The sequence below is a fragment of the Alligator mississippiensis genome, chromosome 3, assembly GCF_030867095.1.
Source record: "Alligator mississippiensis isolate rAllMis1 chromosome 3, rAllMis1, whole genome shotgun sequence".
NCBI lineage: Eukaryota > Metazoa > Chordata > Crocodylia > Alligatoridae > Alligator > Alligator mississippiensis.
This window is the reverse complement of record NC_081826.1, coordinates 284101833-284128361: the sequence shown is the minus strand read 5'-3', so window position 1 is coordinate 284128361 and position 26529 is coordinate 284101833. Positions and strand designations below refer to the sequence as shown.

The 26529-nt window shown below is 42.8% G+C and overlaps 1 protein-coding gene across 3 annotated transcripts in view; it reads left to right on the top strand.

The window, feature by feature from the left end:
- WDR7 (WD repeat domain 7) overlaps nt 1–26529 on the top strand; it is a 320960-nt gene that overhangs the window by 163381 nt on the left and 131050 nt on the right. For all 3 annotated transcript variants that reach the window (XM_019496018.2, XM_006272610.4, XM_019496017.2), the window contains exon 20: nt 6896–7117. In XM_019496018.2, coding sequence (XP_019351563.1) covers nt 6896–7117 — 222 coding nt within the window. The remainder of the gene's footprint in view (nt 1–6895; nt 7118–26529) is intronic.

Genomic DNA, 26529 nt, shown 5'->3' with positions numbered 1-26529 from the left:
TAGTTACGTGGGCTACTTTATTCATGAATGGTTCATCACTAAAAGAAAAAAATCACAAGTCCCATAAGGCTAAGTGAAGTAAATTACAGTGGTAGTGTGGGAGTGATTTAGCCGTGATGATTCAGGAATTATGTGAGCAACAAGAATTTTCTGGGGGCACAGTATCTTTTATTGAACCAACCACATGGTTGGGGTAAAGTTAGATAAGCTTTTAGATGCAATGCATAATACCTTTGCTCAATTACAGCTGGTATTATTCCTTTTCTAACTGCTCCTTTATGCTGTTTTTCCAGAACTGGTTTACTTGAAACTTTTATTTCTTCATAAACTTTGAGAAGCATTAAGCTATTGTAGGTGACATTACTTCTTCTGGTTTGTATAGTGTAGGAATTCATTGCCTAGGAAAAGTTTCAAGATGACATTTGGCTTTGTATTATGAGTTCTGGCCAATTGAAAGTGCAGGAAGTTAATTAGCCCATAACTTTATTTACAATATAAATAGAAAACTGAAGGCTGTCTGAAGTGATTAACTTTAGAAAGCTTACTAGAAATGTGTTTGGTTAATTTGTGTTTGGGAGAAAATACTTCTGTTTTTGCAGGGGGAAGGAGTATTTAAATTACTCGGGTTAAACACTTATGTAAATGTTTCTTATCTGGGCTTGAAAATTCATATTTTTTGCAGTTGTTTAGCAGCTATCGACTATATTTTCATCCCACATGAATGTAAACTGGTCCTGTTTCTTCAGAATAGTTATTACACATTCAGTTTATAAGGCTCTCAGTCTTTAAAAGACTATCTCCAAGATTTCAGATTCATAAACTCTTTCAGTAGTTGTTGCTTCTTTTGTAAAACATGCCAATACTATGTTGTGCCTTCATATGCTTTCCTTTGAGAGGTGAGACTGAAAGAGACAAAGTAATCAGGTCATAGCAAAGAAGAAATTTTTGTCTTCTAGTTGTTTGTGAAATAATCTCAAGCCATTTCCTGAGAATATTCTGCCTGTAAGTTTTTTTGTTTGTTTGTTTCTTTGTTTTTGTTTTTTTTCCAGTGTGGACAGGATCTTTTTTTTGAACCAAATCTAAATAACCTGGTTCTGTTCTCAAGTATTGTGATAGTTGGTGCTGCTCAGATGTTTAATTATGCTACATGAACAGCAGCAGAAAAGCGGGGTTTTATTTATTTATTTACTTATTCACTGTATTTATTTATTGTTATGGTACTAGGTTGAGATACAGGATATATGGGATCCATTTCTAGCTGTGCCACTTACTACTTCTGTGACCTTGGACATTTCATCATTCTAAGCCACAATTATACATCACACTGTATAATATACTCAGAGTTGAAATCCCTTTCTCTCTCAGAAATTGCAAGGTATACGATGGAAAGCAAGATATTTGTTTCTGTTCTCCAGTGAGGATTTACAGGTGCTGAACATATAGATGTATAAACATCTATACATCTATTATATTCAAATGTGTAGTATTATACCATATGTTCTTGCATACAGAAGCACACCCTCAAATAAAACGTGCACTTTGTTTTGCGAAGGCAAAATGCAGGGAAAAAAGGATTTGTTCCAGTCATGGCCAACTGTGTGACATTAGTGTCTAGTAAATGTGCCAAACTGTATTCTGCGATACTACCCTTCCTGGACACACAGTTACCACGAGGACTTACTCTGTGATGCATGGTTTGGCCCCAGACCTTTGCTAAGGCCAGTAACAAGACCCTCACTTCTTTAGTGCAAGTAGTTCCTTGTACAAGTGCCTGTAAATAAACATTTGTTTTCACATCACAAGCCTCATCAAGATTTTGGCGAGCTCACTTTCTGCTTAGGGCACAAGCTACTTCTGCTTAGTGCCCAGCTAATAGCCAGGACTGTTAGAGGGTTAACACAGGACTCCTCCCCATCAGTTCACTGAGCAGACACAAGCAGGAGCCATCTTGGCATCTGTATAGCTTTCACAGCATATCCCAGAGTGCTCCTTTTCAAGTGAAAAAAACAGGTTCGCCACTTAAAACAAACACACCAATTTTGAGGGTCTGATTTTGGGGGGAACCAAACTATACTGTATGTCAGAAAACAAGGGGGGGGGTGGTGTGCGCGTGTACGCACACGTGCATATATCTACCATATAGCATTGTATGGTCCACAGAATTGTTATATAGCTTCTTTCTGTAATTATATCACTTGATGGAGCACAGCTGGAAAATATACATGGCAGATCCACACCAAAAGAAGCAAGCCCCCTGTGATCAGCATCCAGTAGGTTAGCAATATATGTTTTTGTGGTGTACTCTTACAGTAATAAATTGGCCTGGCATCTACTTCTCCAAGGTTTTAATACCCAATACAATAACAGAGTACCATCAATATATGCCTAATAGCAGATATAAAGTATCTGGTAGTAGTCCATCTCTCATAAAACCGCCTTTAGCCTTAATTCAAATCCATTGATTCCTATTCCAGTTAAACCTGAAGAACTTAATATGTCTTTTAATCCTTTTATTGTAAGCTAGGATAAAATTAATTTTACCCAAGAACTGTGCAAAGCCAATTAACATGATCTTTAGAGTTATTTAGTAAAGTGCTTCAAACTGTTAAATTTATCTTGACCTCATGGTTGCACTCTCTGACTGCTTTTTAAATGAAGTAATCAATATCTCACAGCCTTTTAAACAGTTTAAACTTCTGGAATATTTTTTCTGTTTTTTATTTAAATAGTTTAGGAAAATGTTTACTCATATTAAGGTATTCATATAAATATTTCCTCTAAATGAGTATAGAATTATAGAATCATAGAATCTTGTTTTAGGTTTCAAAAGATTTTATACTTTGAATTCGATTGTGTTCTTTTTTTGTTTTGTTTTGTGTTTTGTTAAATTTAGGTAAATAATTAAGAAATATGTCATTTTCATTTGTGCATAACACAAAGTCTGTTATCTTTAAAGCTTAAAATGTAGAACATTTTCTCCTTTTACCAGTGGAGCTTCTGTTTTCCACATAGGGCTATTTGAGGTTATTAATTTTCTTACTGTGATAGGGTGATCAACCGTCCTGTCAAGAAAATGGATCTCTGTGTCACCCTTTAGCATGATTAAATGGAGGTACGTTGCTGTGAGAAAATACCAAATTTTCATGAGACAAATGAAACTGTAGAAAGGACTACTTTTATAGACATTATTTCATTTTAAAATCTCCCATTTGGCTGTCAGTTTATTTGTAGGAAATCATTACAATTAATTGTATGTTCCCACTAATAATTCAAGGAAAGTAAAGGCAAAAACAATTGCTCACTCAGTGATTTCTTTCTCTCTTCCTTTTTGAAGGGACAGAAAAATGCTGTACTACAGTGATAAGCAGGTTGAATAACAGTTAACTCTGTTACGTAGAGAAGATAATAAGATGCTCAATATTTTTTTTCTCCACATATTTTGGTCACAGCAGTTGTTGCTTTGTTAAAATAGAGCCACAGTCCTGAGATCTAGATGCTCTTGAGAATGATGACACCAAGTTGTGAGAATTGCTGAGATTTAAACTCCTTTATGCTTAATACGTAGGTCATGTATGCCATTGTCAAGCAATGAATTGTCTTAGTAATCTATATATGAATTATGGGATAGAAGCATCATAGCATTGTTTTTAAAATATGACGACAACTGGGCGTGGGATAGTTAATTTTACCTTCAGAACACTGGTTTTTGAAATAGGCACTTGTTAGTACGTAACTTGTTGTTTATAGAAGAAATTTGACAGGTTTATTGGATTAGGTGCGTGATTTTAAGGATATTTTAAAACGTATCTTCCATGTTACAAGAAAGGGTTAACTTGATATTGCTGTAATCAAACAAAGGAAGAACAACAAGGGGGGGGGGGGCGGGAGCTGGGGGAAGTTCACCAAGTGCCCCTGTTGTTTAATTTCCTACTGGAAGCAGCACATGTGTTTTTTCTTTCTTTCTTTCTTTTCTTTAAGCAGTGGCCATTGCAGAGGCTGAGCGGCTGGGGTCAATGCCTTGCCTATTGATCAGTATCCCTGCAGTCCCCTGCTCCAGCATCTGCTTCATTGGCTTCTTTCAGTGCCTGCTTCAGTACATTAGAATAGAAATCCATAACCAGAGCTGTGCTCATCCAAGCAGGGGAAGAAACTAAATTAAATGGTATAAAACAATCTTGGATCAGGAGTTTGTGCCAATTCATCTTGATCTAAGATGTCACACCGGGCTCTCTGTCTGAGCACCTGGGCTAGAGGCAGCCATAGTGAAAATAGATGGAGCTGCGATCATTCATTTGTCAGCTAAGGAGCACGGCAGCGGTTAGCAATTCCCTTCTGCAGAGGTCAGCTGACAGAACAATCAGTGCAACTGCAGAATAGAGCTTTCCTTTGAACTATTGTTATGGAGCATGCTTCTTGCTGGGATTGGGGGAGGGAAGCATGGTTTGCTTCCTGTTTCAAGTATGCTATATAAAGTGAACATTCATTATAGCAAATAAAACTCAGGTACTGCCTGTGCGTTGTGTAGCAGTAATTGTATATAGTTTATATTTTAGTATGCTCGCTATTTGTATGTGTTCGCACGTGCATATAATACACACATATACATGCGTATATGCATATGTGGAGTGAGCGATCAAGAGTCTAGTGAGTTATTAACTATTAAAAGGGTTAAAGATAGTTTTGTTTATACTCTGTTTTCATCCTCCTTACTGGAATGGCAGTAGCTCTTCTCCTTCTCCCTCCCCCCCATCATAGTTACATTTTTAAACTTTTTGTTTCTCTGATTGACATAGCTTCACAACAACCGTATCCCAATCTGAACTGCAATATTTGTCTTATACAGATTCTAATACTTAAGGGGGGTTTATTGTTTAGTTTTGTTTTCTTTTTTTTAAAGTACTGCTTCTTTTTCTATTACCACAATAATATGAAATTCACTAGAAACTAATTCATACCTTGTTACTCTGAAAAAGCAATATTTCTCACAAAATACCAGGGGTGTCTTCCAACTTTTTAACAAAGATTTAACAACAGGCTATTATAGGAAGGATTAAGACTTCATTATGTTTGCAAACTGTATGGCCATGCATTTTCTAGTGCGCCCTGAGCAAAGGGATGTGTCATTGCAGTTGCAAGCTCCTTGCTGCTGCCAATTCTCTCCATGGCTGACTTGGACACAGGGTAATCCAGAGGTGGTCATATCCTGCCTCATCTGAGGGCAGTGACTGCATGGGGTGCTAGGCTTAGCAGGGAACGGCAGCAGCAGGCAGGTTTCCTCATTTTACACCTTCTCCCTGCTCTGCTCCCTCTGTATGTCCACGCTACTGCTGTTGCTGTCCCCAGCTGACACAGGCATGGTGAGAAGCTCAGAGTTGCTCTCACCTTGCCCCAGCTTTGGGCTGCAGGGAGTAGCTATATAGGGAGCTGGGCTCAGATGGGGACAGAAGTGGTGGTATACATGTTCCTCCTCTAGCCAGTGAGGGATGTGGAAGGGGAGAAAGAGCAGGCACAGGGAGGAGGAACCAGCATGCCGCTGCCACCGTCCCCAGCTAAACCTGGCTTTCCGTACAACTGCTCTCCACAGCTGCCAGATAGAGCATGGCAGAACGAGCTCTGAGGTTCCCCCCTCCCATGTCCGGGTCAGCCAGGGGCAGCAGCAGCAGTGAAAGGGCCTGCTCCCTAGTGTCCTTCATCAGTCTAGGGGCTCCAGGTCTGCATCTCTTCCGTATCTCCCCATAGTCTTAGAGGTGGTATGCTGCATCCTCCTTTAGGAAATCCTGGATCTGCCCATGACTATGAATTATTATCAGTAAAACTGAGTCATGATCAAATATATGGCTGCGGTACAATTTATGTTGTAGTCTCCTTGTTTTTTTAGATTTGTTCTTTTTTTTACTCAAATCACAAATCTTTGTAATTTGCAGTGCTTAGAATTAACAGAAAAGGTAATTTTGGGATGTGTTAGATTAATAAATTAACAGATCTATATTGCAATGAGGCTTTCTCTTGATTTTTTTTTTTAATCTACGTGTTAATATACTGTAATTTGCATCACGACACAAGTTTGTATTTGTTTTGTATAATTCTGTGTACTGATACTGTTTGTTAAAACTAATAATTAGAGGATGCTAGTAGCATGAAGATGCCAATAGTATCCTCCTTACTGGAAAGGCAGAAACTGTTCTTTTCCCCCTACCCCCATCATAGTTGCATTTTAAAAAATTTTGTTTCTTTGTTTGACACAGTTTCACAACAACATCCTGATCTGAACTGGGATAGTTGTCTTATACAAATTCTAATACTTAAGGGTTTTTCATTCATTACAATGAAAAATATATGGTTTTAAAAGTGTCTGTTTAAAATTTGCATACAATTTCTGTGAAGATAAAAACTTATTTCTCCTAAAACACTTGTTTAAACAAGAATCCAGTTCAGAATTCACTTTCTGAAAATGATGATTTAATAACTATAATTCTATGTACATTTCTTTTCTTTCCAATGACCAAACTTGCAGGAACTCTGAAAATGGAACAGTTTTTCTCATGAGGGGTTACTTTGTTTGTGAAAGTTGCACAGCGAACTGCAGCAAGACGGAGAGTTAAGGGAGAGTTACTTAGACTTCCAGCCTGGACCTAGCTCTTAAAAATTGTCTGATTCTGTATCTTCTTGTGGAGTGATCCTCTGAAGTTAGATGATTGTGTCTTTTTTTTTTTTCTTCTCATTTGATTTTCAGTATATGTATGACCATTTTTAATTCTTCTTCATGTTCCTAGCTGTAGATCATCCAGTTGATGGAAAGAACTGTTTTTTAATCCTTCTAAATATACAAAGTTCAATTGGAGTGGGCTTTGCTTCCTTAGCTGTCATCCCTGATGTTCCTTATTTTTTGTTGTAGGTTGTCTGTCTAGCCTCCCACAAATTAAAAAGATATCTACATCATATGAAGAGAGACGGAAGCAAGCTACTGCTATTGTCTTGCTAGGAGTAATCGGAGCAGAATTTGGCGCTGAAATAGAACCTCCAAAGTTACTGACCAGACCACGCAGTTCCAGTCAGATTCCTGAAGGGTTTGGTTTAACCAGTGGTGGATCAAATTATTCCTTGGCAAGGCATACCTGTAAGTACTTTAAGCCCTGGGCTCTGAATATTTATCACACTTTACCTGTTTACAATTTTTGTTTCTTTGTTTCAATACATTTTGTTTGCTACTAATTTCATGTATGGAGAGTAGAGTAAAAGGAAAAAAGTATTAAACCTTGGGCTACTTAACACATCAAGATGAGGTAACCAGAAAATGAATACTGAAATATATACCTGAATAAGATTTAAGTTTTTGGTGGCACTTTCAAAAGTACCTATGAAGTTAGACTCCCACCTCTCATTGAAAACAAATAAAAGTACAGTAAAACCTGTGTTAAGCAGCACTTTATTACCTGGAAAACTCTTTTAACCAGCATCCATGCGATGCGGCAAAAGCAAAACCGAAAGTACTGCTTCCGAGAGACTTCCCGTTTTGCTGCCACGAGCTGAGTTTTTCTTTGCCACTTTTTTGGCCAGTGGCCCAGGGCAAAGCAGCCTGTGTGGGGAAAAAGCAGCCTGCACTGGGCTCCCCTCCCTGTCCCCTGGCACACTGATGCCGGGGAGTGCACCAGACGGTGCACATTTGATTAACTGGAATATTTGATTAACCAGCGTCCCCCATTCCCGGGGGATGCCAGATAACACAGCTTTTACTGTACTTAAAGACTTTCAATGAGAAAGCATTAGGCATTTCTACTTTTAGACTAAATGATCTAGATTTTTAAGCATCCATTTGTTTCTGCTTTGTTTTTCTTTCCTGCAAAATACTTTTGGCTTCTTAGAAAAAGTGCTAGGTTGGAGGTGCATGGCTAGGAGACCATGAAATCTAGTCCTACTTCTCTGACTTAGTGGGCAGTCTACACATGATGCTATGTCGCTGTAGAAACGTGCTATGGTGACATAACGTCCATGGGCAAAAACCATGATGCTGCTGCTGTTACTGTAGCAGTGCTCTCCTTTGGTATAGCATGTTGCTATGGCAATGTAGCAGCTTAAAATAACCATGCACTGCTGGCATGGTGTAGTATGGGCTGTTACTTAACCATCATTTAGTACTTCCAAAAGGTGCCATAGGGGCACGTGTAGACATGTCCACTGACCTTTAATTTTCAGTATTTCACAACTGTTCTTGAGCAAGGCCTCCTGGCCCTATCCAAAGGCTGGCAAGTATAACATACTCCCTTCCCCTATACTTTATTGATGCTGTAATTGAGGGTCAGCAGGCCACACAGTCATATCTGGAAGAGTTGGAACCAAAGAGCTTGTTAAAGGTATTGAAAATATAGTGAGAGGTCTGGATGTACTTCATTAGGAGATTTGTGGAGGTCATCACATCCAACCCTGTGCTCAGAAAAAGGATCATTTCTGTTTAAAATGTTCCAGTCAAGTGTTTTCTAACCTACTCTTAAAAACTTTCAAGGAAGGAGTTTCCATAAGCTCCCTAGGAAATCTGTTCCATTGCTTGACCTCCCTCACAGTTGAAGTTCTTCCTAGTATCCAATTTAATTTCTCCTGTTGCATTTAGTGTCCTGTCCCTTGTAACCAAAGAAAATACTCTCTCTCCATCCTCTTTATAATCACCAGTCAGGTATTTGAAGGCTGTTGTTTAAATTCTAACCTCCGCTCTCCACCCTGGTCTTCTCTTCTCTAGGGTTAATAATCCGAGTTCATTCAACCTTTCTCTGTAACTCATGTTTCCACTAATCACTTACGTTGCTCTCTGCTGGACCCTTTTTAATTTGCCCATGTCTTTCTTGAATTGTGGTTCCTGAAATTGGACACAGTACTGCAGGTGAGGTCTCAATAGAGCAGAAGAATCGCTTTCCCTTGGCTTGCAAGAGATACTGCTGTTAATAAAATTCAGTATGCTATTGGCCTGTCTTCCAGCAAGGGAATATTGTTAATTTGTATTCAGCTTATCGTCCACTATAACTTTCAGCAGTCCTGTGACCTAACCAGTCATTTCCCAATCTGTATTTGTGCAAGTGATTGTTCCATCCTGAGTGCGGGACTTTTCATTTGTCCTAATTTAATTTCTTTCAGTTAATTTTGGACCATTTTTCCAATTAATCAAGGTGATTCTGAATCTTAATCCTGTCTTCCAAAATGTCTGCAACTCTATCCAGCTTGATGTCATCTGTATAGTTTCAGGGTACAGAAGCCTTCCTTCTCAGTCCAGCTTCAAACCAGAGTCAGCCCTTCAAATGCTCAGGGACTTTGAATATGTGAAAAGTTCCTAAATTAATAATCTTCCCTACAGTTGCCAGTACCATTTGATGATACCACTTGTAAGACCTAATAGAAGCACATTCAGCAACACTGTACCAGGTTCAGTAGCACCTTCTGGACAGATTCCTGAGGACACTGATATGCATCTCTCTCTAGTGAAGGAAGACAGGCTCAGTATTTTCACCGATCTTCAGCATCTATAATAGGCCACTCATGCATGAGAGATTACAATATACCACAATAGATTCAATGCCAGAAATTTGTAGATGACTGTCAACTGTATATAAAAATGTATTAATAATTTATAGTAATGGCTGTCTTCTGCACTAGTGCAACCTCTGCAAGATGCCCCAGTACTTGGGTAGGAAAAAAAAAGCTAATTATTGAAAAAGCAGTGTAGTGCCTGGCTCGAGCTCAGTCCCGGAGGGAAAGGAGAGATGGTATTAGGAAAAGGTGAAAACCTTACTCTGAGCTACCAAGTACCCTAAGCATACCATGGATTCAAAGTGGAACAAAGCTTCATAGACCCCCTCACTGCTTTTGGTTGTACTGAAACGAGCAATGCTTTTATTGAGCTGAGCTAGCCAAGAAACTGTCCTCATACATGGGATGCTAGGGCCCTGCTACCTGATCAAATTAAAGCTGGATAGATACCAGCTATAAAGTTGTTTCACACTTTCAAGCACTAACTTTGTACTGATTGGCTCTTTTTGTAGCTGGATTGTCATTTTTATCATATGATAATTACTTTGTACATCTGGCCAGTCTAAATGTATTGTGCAGTTCACCAGTTAATTGCGTAATATATGTTACAGCCTAGTTACAGCAGTCCATGCGTTTGTGACAGCCACCCTGTGCTACTACAAATGAAAATGCTGATCCTGGGCAAGGTCTGATGTCATTCTTAATACCATGGTGCATCTGAATCCTCATTTTTTTTGCATTCATTTCTTACTCCTCCCTCCTCCACAAGGTAAAGCATCATCCAAGTTTATGCATCAGGTTAAAGATTGGGAGGATGAAGGGAATGAAGTAGATGTGGTGTATCTAGACTTCAGTATGGCTTTTGACAATGTCCCACATGACCTTCTCATAAAAACATTAGAAAAATGTGAGGTAGGTAATGCTACTGTAAGGTGGATAGACAAGTGGCTCAATAGCTGCAAGCAAAGAGTAATTATAAATGGATCCATGTCAGAATGGAAGGAGGTTTTGAGTGGAGTCCCGCAGGGGTCTGTCCTAGGCCCAGTGCTGTTCAATGCGTTTATTAACAATTTGGATGCTTGAATGAGCTTTTTGAGCAAATTTACAGACACAAAACTTGAAAGGATTTTGAATACGCTGGAGGACAAGAGCGCTATTCGGAAGGATCTTGACAGATTGGAAAGCTGGGCTATACAGCCAACAGGATGAAGTTCAGTACTGACTACTGCAAGGTACTGCACCTCAGGAAGAATGATCAAAACCATAAACATTAAGATGAGTGACATCTGGCTAGAAGGCAGCACTACAGAGAAAAATCAGAAGTCCTTTGGATCACAGACTTGACATGAGTCTCCTGTGTGAAGTAGTCGCACAAAAAGTGAATGCAGTTTTAGGCTGCATCAATATAAGCAGTAGGTGCAAGATTCAAGGGAGGTGATAGTGTCTTTACTCAGCACTAGTTAGGGCTCCTCTAGAGTATTGTGTGCAGTTTTGGGCTCCGCATTTTAAAAAGGACATAGAGAATTTAGAAAGGGCCCAGAGGCATGTGATAAAAATGATAAATGACTTGAAAGACAAGTCATACAAGGAGAGGTTGAAGGAAAAAGGCATGTTCAGCTCGTGGAAAAACAGTTTGAGGGGACATAATAGCAGTCTTCAAATATCTGAAGGGCTCCCATAAAGATGAAGAAATATGCCTTTTCTCTCTAGCTTCAGAGAGTAGGACGTGGACCAATGGCTTGAAATTGCAGTGAAATAGGTTTAAACTGACTATTGGGAAAATCTGCAGTGTTAGAACAGCAAGGCAATGCCTAGACTGCCTAGGGAAGTTGTGGAATATCCATCATTGAAGGCTGTTAAGAGGTTGGATAAGCATTACTTAGGGATGACCTAGGACAGGGCTGTCCAACTTCTGGGCAGCCAGGGGCCACAGTCGGCAGTTCCAGGAGCTCCAAGCCCAGGGCCACTTGCCATGTGGGTGATCTCACCAGGCTCCTCGTTCCACCTCCCTCTGCTGCTGCGCAGGCAGCCCTGCTTCCTCCCCGCTCCTTCCTTGCAATACAGTAAGCCTTACTTCCCCCACCATATATACAGCACTTTCCCCCTCCTCTCTTCCCCAGCCACATATCCACCTTCAGTGTGGGCAGCATGGCTCTTGCTTTTCTCATAGACAGTGCATGCAGCACAGGCATCCCAGCCCCTTCCCACTGCACTGCCCCTTCTCCTGGTGCAGGGGAAGGAAGTAGAAGCCAGAGGAGGGCAGGGGAGCCTGAGGAACCCAACTACTGTGGCAGGCCCAATGATGGAAAAGCAGCGGCAGCCATGTTGGGAGCCCACAGGCCACATGCTAACCCTTTGGGGCCTTCTTGCAGCCCGTGGGCCACCAGTTAAATAGCCCTGATCTAGGAGCATCTATGCCTGGACTGGTCTGTAAAGAGTAACAAGTGGATTGCTAGGAGATAATGAGAAGAGCTCTGCTGCCTAAAGCAGGTGGATATTGGCAAGGATCATGCTCAGCAGCTAGACAGTTGAGCAGATGTCCACAACTGGCTTAGTTATCCCAGTTCTTTTAATCTTTTTTCATAATTCTGTGTAGGAGATACAGAAATGAGAGTCCTGGATGTCCAGTAATAGGGTAGGATGTGCTGAGTGTCTCCAGGTTGCATGGAGGGTGTTTGGTTTTCCCCCACGGCTAGGAAGGAATTTTACCCTCTTGTTGATACCATGTTTCAATCCTTGGAGTGATCTTTCATATCTGGATCCTTCCTGGTTTTTGTTGTCAGGCACAACAATTTAGTCAGTTGGCCTCAGTCCCATTCCACCACTATCAGATGGGAAAGATGGCTGGCCGCTTTCAGAATCAGCTTGGCCACCTGGTCCCCAGTCGACAGTTGCACTTTCATGGTTAGTTTGAAACAAGTGTCTCCAGACATGCTGGTTACAGAGATATGCTCTACGATTGATAGCTGGGTGGAGTCCACGAACCACTTACGAACAAAGGTCTTCCCAGAGCCTGAATCTGAGGCTCAGAGCCTAGATATTAGAGCTGTGTGAGGCTTTGGTCGCTGATTTGATTTGGAGGAGATTCAGCCCAAATCGGTGGCCGAATCTCTGAATCGAATCAGGAGACCCTTTAATCTCTCTGAATCAAATCGGAAACCTCTGAATCAATTCAGAGAGATTCGACGATTCAGCCATAGACACGGCTTTATATGTTTTTATATGCCAGGCACAGCTTGTGAATGCTGAGGTGGTGGAGTAGATGGAGAGTCCCATGGGATCATGGGGAAGGGGGTGGCCCCCTGCGTGCTTGGCGGTGGACCCAGAAATGTACCAGAAGTACTTCCAGTCCACTTCTGGGTCCGCTGCAGAGCACGTGGGGAACCCCCATGCCCTGGCTCGGCAACTGGTGTCTCCTGCGTCTGGGGGGGGGAAACCTGGGGTCCCCCCGTGGCCGATCACTGAGCTGGGAAGAGGTGGGGGGGGGTCCGCCGCTGAGCACGTGGGGGGGTCCGCCCCCTGCACTCCCGTGGGACACTCCATCCACACTGCCATCTTAGCATTCACAAGCTGCGCCTGGTGCCTCGAGGTACGTAGAAAAAACATATAAAGTTGTGTCTATAGCCAAATTGCCGATTCTCTGAATCGGAATCAAATCTTCAGATTCAGCTTCAGCCAAATTGAATTGGGACAGTGATCCAAATCAGCAAATCAGATCCCCCGAATTGGGCCAAATCCAAATCAAATGCTGCCCACTTTGCTCACACGTACTGGATATCCCCTGTTCTCATGGGATCGTATAGACTTTCTGCTCTGGGGTCTCTGTCTGGACCTCTGAGATCCCAGATTTTACATAACTACTGTCCATAAATGGGTAATCCCAGCGGCAGTGGCTGGGCTGTCCACATGAAAAACAGATCAAGGGTTTCCCTTTCTCTTGGCCTGGTACTATTCCCTGGAAGTAAGTAGGGAAGAGGAACCTCTTCACTTCCTAACTCAGTGGTCCAAGTTTGAGCCCACTATTGACACTTTAAGGATTAAAGCAAAAGTCCCAGATTTGGTGCATGGTCTACACCTAACAGCCCATGAATTATGGTAGGTCCTTCTTGTTTTAAATTTATATCTCATTTGGCCCATCCCTTTTGGCCAGGCCAGGTATTTCTCACACTCTGATTCAACTTCCAGAATATCTTCCACAAGGTGGACTGCCTGCTTAAGATCAGCAAATACATGCCCAGGCCTCCCTGGTAATTTCTGCTGAAACTGTGCCAAAGTTACCAACTCCACAACTTTGGCCAACTGCAACTGCAGTTTTAGCCACCAGGTGCACTGCAGCTGCTCAGGCCAGGGATATGAGGCACTGCAACTGCTCAGGCCAGGGATATGATTTAAATGGCTCTTGCCAGAACCAGCATCAGTATGCTTCTTCCATGAGTCTCATGTAGTCTAAAGTAGCAGCCTTGAGGGTGTCATAGTTTTATATGCCCTCAGCTCCCAGAGCCCAACAAGCTGCCTGAGCTTCCCCAGTAAGGTATTGGGCTAGCTGTCTCAGCTATCTGGTCAAAAGATTCTAGAAAAGCCTTGGACTTATCATCAAGTCCCATTTTGTGAGAGTTTCATGCCCCTCTGTTTGAGCTAGGACAGTAACTATGCAGACTAACTCCTGCACTCACCCATGCACGAGGCTTCTCCTGGTTCAGTAGCTGAAGTATAAAGTGCTGCTGCTTCCCTCACAATCTCTGTTGCAACTGCTGCTATTAAATTTTCATAGATTTCATAGATTTTCATAGACATTAGGGCTGGAAGGGACCTCGGAAGATCATCGAGTCCAGCCCCCCGCCCAAAGGGCAGAACGTCAGCTGGGGTCATAGGATCCCAGCAAGATAAGCATCCAGTTTCATCTTGAAGGTGTTCAATGAAGGCGCTTGAACAACCTCCGGCGGCAGGCTGTTCCAGACCTTGGGGGCTCGGACAGTAAAGAAATTCTTCCTTATGTCCAGCCTGAAACGATCATGTAGTAGTTTGTGACCATTCGTCCTCGTCATCCCTTGGGGCGCTCTGGTGAACAAACGTTCCCCCAGATACTGGTGATCACCCCTGATAAACTTGTAGGTGGCCATCAGATCACCCCTGAGCCTGCGCTTTTCCAAGCTAAAGAGCCCCAGGGCTCTCAGCCTGTCATCGTAGGGTCTGCTTCCCTGACCTCTGATCATGCGCGTGGCTCTTCTCTGGACTCTCTCAAGCTTCTCCACATCCTTTTTGAATTGTGGAGCCCAAAACTGGACGCAGTACTCCAGCTGCGGCCTCACTAAGGCCGAGTACAGGGGGAGAATGACGTCCCGGGATTTGCTTGAGAAGCATCTATGGATGCAAGCCAGCGTTTTGGTCGCTTTACTAGCCGCAGCATCGCATTGCAGGCTCATGTTCATCTTGTGGTCAGTGATGACCCCCAAGTCTCTTTCTTCCATAGTGCTAACCAACACTAAATCTGGAGCTACTGGAAGACCTGTTGCTGCTGCTGCTGCCACCGAAGCCCCTCCAGCTATTTTAGCACAGCCTCAATATCAGGTTTGTCAACTGTCCATAAATTTACTGACACTCCGTAAATAACCAGACTGAAAATGTGTGTGTGTGTAAATTCTGTAAAAAAAATAAAATAAAAAATTGCACCATCAGTAAATCAGCAAAAATAGTTCTGCAAAATCGTTTCTGTAAAAGCACAGAGTTTAGAAGATCCAAGGTCGGAAAACAATCTTGGTTACATTGTTAAAGTACAGAAGTGTTACCTGGTATCTGAGCTGGAGCTCAGTGCTCGGCAGGTAGCTCTTCTTGGAGCTTTGCGATTTTGATGCTGCTCCTGGTGCTGCCTCCCTTCTGCCTTTAGCAGTGCTGGATGGCAGGTAAGCGCAGTGATCTTTCTTGAGAGGTCTGTGCTGAGACAGAGGGAGTAGAGGTAGTGTGACTAAGGCTGGGAGGGGCAGCATGGTGCAGGATACTGTCAGGGATATCGGGGCATGGGAGTTAATACCCTTGGGGAAGGGGCAGTGTGGTGCAAAACCATTTCTGTAATCAAGTAGGGTTATTCACCAGTAATTGCAATTTTTAAGATGTGAGTTTCCTTTGCATACTGCCTGAATCCCATCTTTCCTTTCTGTTCTGCTTCCGGTTCCTAATGTTTAATTCCAGAAGGAGGTGCTCTTGTGTTCACTAAGTACTGCTGTAAATAAGCAGAGTTCAGACTACAGCTGTTCAGAAGCACCCTTTCTTTTACCTTCACATTATATGTGGTAGGCAAATGCATGTCTGAAACAAGTATATGTTGTTTTACATTACATTACATTAAATGAGATTAAAAACATTTCAACACCCTTTAAAATGATTGCTACTTTCTAACTCAAGTTAACAGTTAGGGAAGCTGATGCTCAAAATAAGCAAATTTCTTCTGGAAACAAATTTCAGGACCCAAACATTACAAAGTAACAGGTGTTATTAATTTCTCTTCCCATTTATGCATTTCTGGACCTCTCTAGCCTCTGATCTAGACCAAATACACATAAGCAGCAACATCGTTTGGTGACTGTGTAACTGTCAGTCAGCCGGAAGAAGGCATACCAGCTTCAGCCACCCAGACAACAAGCATTTCTCTCCCCTATGTCACCCATGTCAAAGATACAGCTTGCAGGCTGGAGCCATATCTTCAGGCCCACAGTGCTCCTGTGGGTTTCAGGTTGGCTCTGCATGCCACGTGCAGCACACACTAGCCCCATCACCATGTGCTGCAAGCAGAGCAAGGTCTTGCACATTTGTAGCACACCTGAGGCATGCATACGGGGTGGTCAGAGTCAGCCTTGGGCATGCATATGGGCTGGTCTGGGATGCACATGTGGGGCCAGTCCAGAGGATGCCCACAAACCAGCTCCAGCTACCACATTCGATGTGCAGGGCTGGTCCAGTGTCGGCATCACATGCAGTGACCAACCCAGATAGGAGCTACATGTAGGGCTGGGGCCAGTATGTGCTACATGTGACATGCAAGGCTGGTTCAGGGCTCACACCACATGTGACACCCATACTGGACAGGCCCTGCATGCTGACTGCAAGCATACAGGGTTAGTCTGTGGGCCCGGTCCAGCCCAATGGACTAATCTGAATGAGTTTGATACCCCTGCCTTACATGATAGCTGTTGTCGGATTCATGGAAAAGTTTGCTTGGCTGAATAGCTAGGTTGCTCCACCAACCTTTTATGTGGCAACATTTGTTGGAACTGTATTTCTTGTGATTTTCTCCTTTTAATACCAGATTAATCTCCATAGTCTGCATTTTATGTCACACGAATGATATATTCGGGACTAGGGTGGACACTGATGCACCCCTGGAATACAGGACATACCCTTGGTGAGGAGCTGGATTACCTGTCCCCTCAGCCAATCATCAGCGAGAGGTGGGGCTACCAGGCAGGGGCTAGGTCATCACAAAAAAGGCCACTTCCCCCAATCCTGGCTGGACCAGAACCCTGCTCCTCCTGGTTGTGCTCCACCCTATCTCTAGACAGTCAGTAGAATCTCAAGGACAAATGACTGACAAGCATTTCCACTGGTGAATTGAAAAACGGGACTTTTTGCAGTCTGTTCCTCATTCAGAAATGAACAGGGGATAGTGGGTTTAAAAACAGGATGGTCCAGTATAAAACAGGACCAATGGCCACTCTAGTTTGGGGTGATCCTGCTTTGAGCAGGGGGTTGGACTAGATGACCTCCTGAGGTCCCTTCTAGCCCTCATTTTCTATGATTCTATGATTTCTAGAGAAGTATTTACTGTATATGTGTGTGTATGTATGTATACGTATATATATCTCAACAGTAAGGGAATGTGAAAAGTTATATCCAAAGTTGTAGCCAAAATGCACATTGTTTTCCTCTTAAATTAATTCAAAATAACACATTCAAAAATAATTTTAGCACCTATGGCATTATGTTGTAGCATTTGACAATGGTATGAAACGCATACATCATGATTTACACTATTTTTTAAAATACACATTAATTGTGATGTTGCTACTGTGAGAGAGGCATTGTTTAGAAATTCACATGGTGACCTTGCCTGACATCTCGCATTAATCTCTGTTGACCTTACAAATGGTTCATGAGATATTTAATTATAAATGCCACCCAAAGAATTTCTCATTATAGATGCACCACATCACACCTAAACTGAAGCTAATGCTATGTTTATGAAGTTAATGGGCTGATAAATCTGAATGACTGTTCTGTCCTGAATATGAAAATACTTTGTTCCATTGTTAATGCAGTATATTTTTCAAAGCATCTGCCATCAATATAGTTATTAATGATAAGCATTTTGCAGTATAACTCAGTCAATGTCATGTGAAACAACATGCCTAAACGGATTATGTTTTTGTGCATTATTGTGATTATATCTATCCTAATATCTTTCAAAGGGTAATTTTAGGGTTTCTCTGTTATATGATACAAAATGTCCATAATTCCAACCTTTGTTAATTCTAGATCCAATGTTATAGGCCATCCCAGAGTTAGGATCTTACTTTTCAGATAGCATCCATCATAGTTTTTTGTTTTTGAAGAGGCTTTGAAGCAAAAACCTGAATCAGCGCAGTGTCCTTTGTCTCAGAGTTGTATCTTTTGTGGTTGTAATGAAAACCTGTTCAAATTTGACAGAGTTATTTAAGCCTTTGGAAGAATTGCAGTAGAAATTTACTTGAGTTTAATGGTTAAAATATGCAAAGATGCCAACCTAATTGTCTATGCTCAAGGTTCTTGCAGCTCTTAGTGCTGAACAGACTGTACATCTGTCATCCCCATGGAGTGACTTGTCATGTTCCATCCCTCACTGATCCTCATGTCAGAGGATTGCAAATGGATGTGCCACATCCAACCCAGAACCACAGAGTGAAACCTGGCTTTATCTGGCAAAGGTGCAACAGACTGAGCACTGGAACTAATAACCTGTCCCTCCTGTGCTCTCCTGCTCCCTGTTGCTGTGGCAGGAGACTGGGATGGGAAAAGAAATGAAATGGGGAGGTCAGTAGGGAGAGAATGACTGGAAGCAGTTTGGGGAACAGAAGGAAATCAAGGAGTTGAGGGATGGAGGGAATGGGAAGGTCTTGTAAAGAGCCTGGCATTGGAAGTCCAGAGAGCAAGGAAATTGAGACTGGGATCAGTCAGAGGAGAAGCATCTGGTACAGTACTGGCTAGTTAAGGAGAAAAGAACTGGGTGAGTATTTGTGACAGTTCAAAAGGAAAGAGCTGAAAAGGTCAAGCTTGGGGGACAGGTAGCTTAATAGGCAAAAAAGCAACCGCTCGAGCATGGTTTTCTTCATTACCTGGAATGGAACCTAAGATCTCAAAGTACTATCATTTCTCAGCTGTCAGCAAACATCTGTGAAACTCACTGGCCAAGTGCCCTATCCTTTAGTTTTTGCCCACATAGAGTACAGCAGTCTTATTTACTGCAATAATTTATTGTTCGGGTGTTCCCACCCTGGTAGTGATCCACGTGGGCCCTTGTTTACTCCTACTTCACTGAGATGCTTTTTCAGTTTGCTGCTTAAGAAATTCAGAAAATTACGTACACAGAACCTATGGCAGAAGAAAGTGAAGATTGCAAAGAGGACATTCAAAAGTGAGAAAATAGCAGAATTCATGTTGCCAACACAAACCTAGGTTTTGAGGGTTGGGTGAATAACCCTGAATAACTGGACACTTGTCTCAGAATGCAGCTGGAATAAATTCTGCTTGCACACATGCCACCCTAGGGGACCTGCTACCAAAGGGACCCTGGGCATGTGGGTTAGTTGGGACACCCAGAGTTTCTTCCCTAATTCAAAATAGGGTCCCAAAAAGGGATCACAAATAGTCCCTTTGTGTTTACACATTATGATTCAATATTTGTTTACATGATTGCATACTATCTTTCCTACTGTCCCTGGACCTGATTTAGATATGGAATGGATGATGCCTGCCTTATGATCAATTCAGCACTTTTTTTTTCTTGTTGAGTCAGTAGTACCATGCCTCATCTGATTTCTCATTTCCTTGTACGCTTTTCTATGGCGCTCTTCACTGTAGGTGAGTACTTCACAAACACTGTCCCAACCGTCAGCGGAGGGTTCGGGATTGAGAGTATGGTCGGGGGTAGAAAGGTAAGAAAGGTTTATTGACTTAACAAAAACATGACTATGCACAGATACCAAACAACAGACAGACAATAATAATTCGTGTCGGCAACTTATTGGCAGTCCCCTCTGATGCCTGATGTTACAACAAGTTTCTCTTCTGCAAAGCTTAGCGAAGTCAGGTATCCTCCATCAACGCTGTCCGAGGAGTACTGGGAAGGACCCTGGTATTCAGTCCTTGGGCTTCTCGAGGTCCACGGGCCCACTGATCACTGATTTAACTGGAGCTGATTGCCATTCTCACTCTGCAGTTCTATGGGTGGTGGATACACAGATAGCAGAGTTTCCAGTGCTGCACAAGTAGCCTGGGCTGTAGCTCTCGCCAAGGTGCAGACAAACATTATCCTCTTGATAACTTCTACGGCTACAAACACGTACTGTCGCAACATGTCTTTGGTATTAATGGATCCTATCCATGCAGGCTTATAACACCAGATGCTTTCTGTCAAGGCTGGTAGTGATGGGACGGCAGCCATCAAAGGGTCAGTATTAGTATTCAAAGCTCGAAAATCAATAGTTACCCACCACCCTCCATTTGTTTTATGCACTGGCCACGCTGGATTGTTACATGGAGAGTGGGTTAGGATAATAGTTCTGTCCTCTAACTGCTGGCTGATAACACATTGGATAGGTTGTGTGGCCTCAGGGGGAGTTCGATACTGGGGTCTGTGTACTTTCATGGGAGGCAGGGTTAGTGTGATCATGCTACATCGAGTTACAGCCATTATAGCCGTTTCCTCAGGTTTCTGGTGAGGCACTGCGCACCCAAACTGCCAATTTTTTCTCTCAAGGGCAAACCGCTGTTTTCTTAGTACATTAAGTTCCAGTAAGTTTGTTCCCCCTTTAAGTATTACTGCTGCTGCCATTACCTTGGAGCCATTAGGTAATGTGAAGGTTTCTCGGACCAGATGTTCTGGTTGTCTGGTGCCTCCAACTCCAATTACTTGATAAGGGTTTCCTTTCTCCCCCTTCCAATCTGCGGAATCTAAAATGCACATCTGGGCACCCGTGTCCAATAGCATATCAATTGACTTTTCACTTTTATTTAATTGAATCTATACAGGTATCCGAATTAAGGGGCCAATATTAGCTTTAGATACCGGTCCCCTGCCCACTGTTGCCCCCATTGTGGCCCCTTTCTTTGGGGTTTGGGCTGGCCGGGCTCCCTAGGCCACATAATCAGGGTGGGTAAAGGCTGGCGGCCCTGCATGTGCCTGGGAAAATGTTGACAGTTCTGCCCTCAGGGCAGAGAATCCATCTGGTGACCCTGCTGGTGGTGCAGACAGCTCCGCTTTTGGGCTTGCTTTTGCAGTGTTTAGCCCAAAGCCCTCGCAAAACACTGGTGGGCAATCCATCACTTTGCACCTTATTGAAACGGGCAGCTAACAAGTCTTTCCACATTTCCTCGCTGAGTCTTGGGCTGGCCTTCCCCAGCTTTTTCCTACAATTCAGGGGGGTCAGGGGGTTTGTCTTTTGCTGAGGCCACCACCATGGCCTTGGCAGTTTTCGTTGGCTTAGCCAGCCCTGGCTTCTGCAAAATGGGTAAAAGCTGCACTAAATGCTGGATCACATCTCTTACTGGGTGATTCACTGCCTCTGGCTCCAAGGCCAACAGGGTGAGGTGCACTCTGTTGGTGCTCATTGGCAAAACCTCTTCCACAATGGTGCTGTCATGACTTCTGAATCTGGTGTGCAAGTCCAAACTGCTGCACGAATGATTTCAGTTAGTGCTAACTAATATAAGCAGCGGACAGCTTCTTCTAAAGTGGCCCATGCCCCAGGGGCAGGGTTAAGCTCTTCTTCCATATTACCATAACTGGCCACAGTTGCCTGAAGCGCGGCAGAAAACACAGTAACATTTTCATCACCTCCTGCAAACTGATTTAACTGGAGCTGAGGGCGCAGAAAGATTTGTGCGGCTTCAGCTCTACTGGCTAAAATTGCAAATGCCCCCTTCACTATACATTTCAACTAGCCAGGCTCTTCTGTCTTGAACTCATGCTGCTTTTGTATATTTTTAATCTCAGCATGGGCAAAGGAATGCAGCTCTATTCGGGGATTCTTTCCTTGTGGCCCTGAATGAGTTATGACTACTGGAAAAACTTGGCTGAGTTCTTCCCTCTGGGCAGGGACATACGTGGGTGGTTCAGCACCAGGCTCGTCATCAATCTCCTCCCCTCCATCACTCTCTTCCCCTTGAACTCCCCAGAGCTTAACTTCCGGTTTCTCCCCATACAGACACTGCTGCACCTTGTGGAAGGATGGCTTCACAGCCTGTGCTAACTGTGCCCTCTTCTGGAGGGAAGCGGCCACATGCGCTATCACAATTTTTCCTTCCCTCCATTCTAATGTTTCCAAGTGGCTCTGCGTAGCTCACGCAGCCTCGCACACCACGCTGTTGGAATCTCTCGCATCTTCTAACTCCTTACTTAGCCGGGTGACCTTTTCCCGTAGCTGGGCATTCTCTTCAACCCCTAACTGCAGGCATGTGGCCAGCAGCCATGACAAGCACCCCTTCTTGGGCTTACCCCGAGCAGCAGTAGCAAACCTAGCACAACGATCGGGTACAGTTCCCGGGTCACTCCAGGCAGGTTTCAACCTGTCTTTATGCCCCCGGAACTCTCCATCCCTGTCACTTCCTTAAGCAGAGCCACCAGTGTGGCCCATGCAACTCCCTCCTTTCTGACCTTTCTCTCCGAACCAGAGTCTCTCGATCCTGTTTGGATGCCAATTTATGTCCCAGCCACGTGTGGAGGGTTCGATATTGAGAGTATGGTCAGGGGTAGAAAGGTAAGAAAGGTTTATTGACTTAACAAAAACACAACTATGAACAGATAACAAAACAGACAGACAATAATAATTCGTGTTGGCAGCTTATCGGCAGTCCCCTCTGATGCCTGATGTACAGCAAGTTTCTCTTCTGCAAAGCTCAGCAAAGTCAGGTGTCCCCAGTCAGCGCTGTCCAAGGGCTACCGGGAAGAACCCTGGTATTCGGTCCATGGGCCCACTGATCCAGGCCAGCAGCTAATCTTAAATCGGTACTTCTTTCACAGAGCTACATCTTCCTTCTAAATGATTTCTGGATGTGCCAGCCAATTTATAATTTCTGAGCTGTGCTGATAACTTACAGCCATTTGGATTCTTTTTACTTCAACTGTCTTTAGACTGACCAATAGCAATACAAGCCTTGCATTCTTTTGATAAGGTTAATTTTAACTATGCCACAGGGCCTTACTACTTCAAGGCTTTGCTAAATTTCCTAGGCCTTACTTTATACAAGGCCTCACTACATCTTAGACTTTAATTAGGCTCTTAGCAGCAACATATAGCTTAATATCTGAACAAATGATAGAAAAACACTTGGTCTAATCTTCATAGAGCCTTTAGCAAGCACCTTTATCACACAGACATAATTTTCAGCTGTCACAAAACACCACTAACTTTTTTTTTTGCACAATAACTATGTAAGGTGAGTGAGTACTATCTGCATTTTACAGATGGGGATCTGAAATAGAGACGTTAAAATACCTACTAATTTTGGGCACCCCATTTTGGACCCCTGGGACTTTATTTTTCAGAGTACTTAGTAGTATATAACACTTAATGTGTTCAAAGCACATCTTCCATTCACTAAAGTGGCAGTGATTAAGTACAGACTGACCTCTTCTGTCCTTGTCCCCTGAAGCATGTCCATGCCTCAGTAATCCCATACCCCCAGCTTCTCATCCATGTACATTACAATCAGACCATTTCTCCTCCAGCTTGCCTGAGATGGAGCAGTGACAGTGAGTGTGGGGGAGAGTTTCCCTGATGTGACGGCCTGGTGTCCAGTGCCCCAGCAGCTGAAGAATAACTTGCAGGGGGGAGTTCTGCTTGGCCCTCAGAGTCACCCTGCTCCGTCATTCTGTGGAGACCACATGTCTACAGACTTGTTGGGAAAGTGTGGTGGGGAGAGACTGTTCACTGCTGGCAGGGTTTGGGAATTAAATTCTAAATATTTTATAAGCCTGTATTGATTGTGCGTGAACTGCAATTTTTCTATGCTAAATTTGGATAGATTCAATGAGCAGCAAAAGGCACATCCCTGACACTGCAGTAGTGTCCCCTCCAAATTTTGACTCGCTTCTTCAACGCATGGTGTAGCTGAAGTTTTTCAGTGAAACAAACCAAACTTTTTTTTATGTGGGCAAGGCAACATATTTAAGCTCATTGTTAGAAATGGCTAAACCATTTTTCTTTTCCTGGAAGCTTCCAAAAATACAGCTTTAGAGAAATCTCAGGCAAGCTATTTTGGCTGAACATTTTAAAGAACAGAAAACAGGGTCTTAAAATAAGAAGTGTTAGTCAACCTTAGCCATGGGCTTCTATACCAGTTCTTCCTGTAATAAACATAACTTAATAGACTTAAAAGGGAGAGAAAATAAAACTGCACTCTACATTTGTCACTTGTGCACTCCCAGCGAAGTTTTTACTCTCATTTAATTGCAAATCTTTACTTGCATTCTAATTGCTGGTTTTATTGTTGTTCCATTTCCTCAAGACAATAACAGGAAGTAAAACAGGCAAAGCTGGTAGTACCATCTGTACTTACTGTTGCCTGATAATTCCCATTATGAGATCTTGCTTTCAGTTGTTTAAAACTTTGCCAAACCGTAAGTGTCGGGAGATGAAATTCTCCAGTCTGGTTATCTGTTTCAGGATAACTTTGTTTCAGATTAAATGGTTCAGCCTTTTCCAATGACAAGAACAAAAAAAAAATAGGTTGTTTTGACTTTTTTTTTATTGTTGCAGCACTTTCCCCTGGAGTTCTGATATCTCCCAACTTTGGAACAGAGACTTAAATGTTGGATTTGTGGGGAGTGGATGTACTATTATGAATGTATCTTTTTGCTTTTCATATGAAAATCTGATTGAACTATATAGCCTTTCAGAAAAGCAGTTTGCATTGATTAGCTTGGCAACTCAACTTTGTAAAAATTCTTCTTGAACTGGGAATGGTCAGTGTAGAGCTACAGAGGATCTGTACTGGGCTTCATATTCTGAAATTTCTCCTGCAAACTGTTGTGGGGTACTCTGGCACCACCCACTAGAACTGGAAACAGAAAAATGCTCCTGTGTAGTTTTTCCTCTGCTGGTGGTATGTACATGGCATATCAGAGGAGGAAGGAACCACAATGAAGGGCAGCCAGGAGAACAGCTAGACCAGAAACTTAGGGTAGGAGAAGAGACAGGACTGGCACAGGGTAAAACTGATGAGGGTAGGCTGAAGTAGTCAGACTTGAGGGAAACAGCAACATAAGGATCTGTGGGCCATCAGGAGACATTCATTTCCAGAACCTGGAGTGGACCCCAAGATTCTAAGTCTCAGTGTTCCTCAGCTGATAGGAAGTATCAATGAAATCCACTGGCATTATCTGGACCACATCTCCACCAAGTAGTTTGTCTTTATCATGGATGACTGCCTAGTATTGCCATCAGTTATTCTATTCATTGAAATGCAGAAGCCTATGCTGTAATCCAGGGGTGTGAAATTCACGTTGTGCCCTGGGCTGGATTTGGACCAGGGTACTCCTTGTAGGGCAGATCCAGCCCTGGGAATGCAGCAGCAGTAGCTTTGGGTCTGATCCAAGGCGCACAGCAGTGGCGGTCACTCAGGCTCCAGCCTGGGACAAAGGCACAGCTTTGACTTGCACTGCATGTACCCTGCTGGAGCAGGGACCGCCAGTGTCACTGTACGCCCTGTACCACAAACAGCTCTAGCTCCAGCATAGTACATGGAGCACATGACAATGGCATCTGCTCCATCAAATGGGGTGGCAGCAGGGCCAGAGGCCAGGGAGCTGAGGCTGCAGTTAGAGCTAGAGCTGCATATTTCAGCCTACGCTTATCAAGCAAAACAGCTGGAGAGCAACTGGGGCTATATCAGCCCTTAATTGCCCTCCTGCCACCAATGGCCATGTCTACTGGGGCTCTGGATCCTGTGGCAGACCACTCTCCCAGTCACACCCCCAACTTCCAGTGGCCCACAGGTTGCCTGGCAGGCTGGACAGAGCAGCTCCATGGGCTGTACCTTTGACTCCTGCTGTAATCAAACAGTTTCAGCCTTGCTGATGAAATATTTTGGCATCAGTACAGGATCTGCATGATGAAATTTTGGGGTGATGGCAGTTTGCTTTATTAAAAACTAAGAAGTTACATAGACACACACATGCTGTTGTAAAAGAACATCATGTTTGCAAAGTCAACCGTATTCAGATGTAAGAAAGTTGTATAACTAAGGCTTTCTGTGTAATTTTAATTCCTCTCTAAATAGTACATTTCCATTGTTTAAGTCTTTTATTATATGATTGTGTGATTTTGATACATTAATTGTATGCTTTTTTATGGATCTGATGTGTTTCACGGTTCATTCAGTGAATATGATCCAACCTATTAGTTGAAAGCAAAACATAGACTAGTTATTTACTGTATAATATTCAAGTTGTCATGTGCAGACATATTTTTTTAACTTCCTAAATATTTCCTAAACACATTTTTATGTGATTCTTAACCTTAGAGTATCTGAGTTTTCATAAACATTAATGCTTTCATTTTCCTATCATCTTTCACCTGATATGGTGGTATTATTTGTGAGTGAAAGAGAGATGCACTTTATCAGGTGTGTTATGGTTGATTCAGCATTGCACTTATATTTGTTTAAGTATATGCTTGATGGTATGGAATTAGTTATGTGCTTAAACTCAGACACATGCTTAAAAGCCTTGCTGAGTTGGAGTCCCTGGGAATACACATTTTTACACTG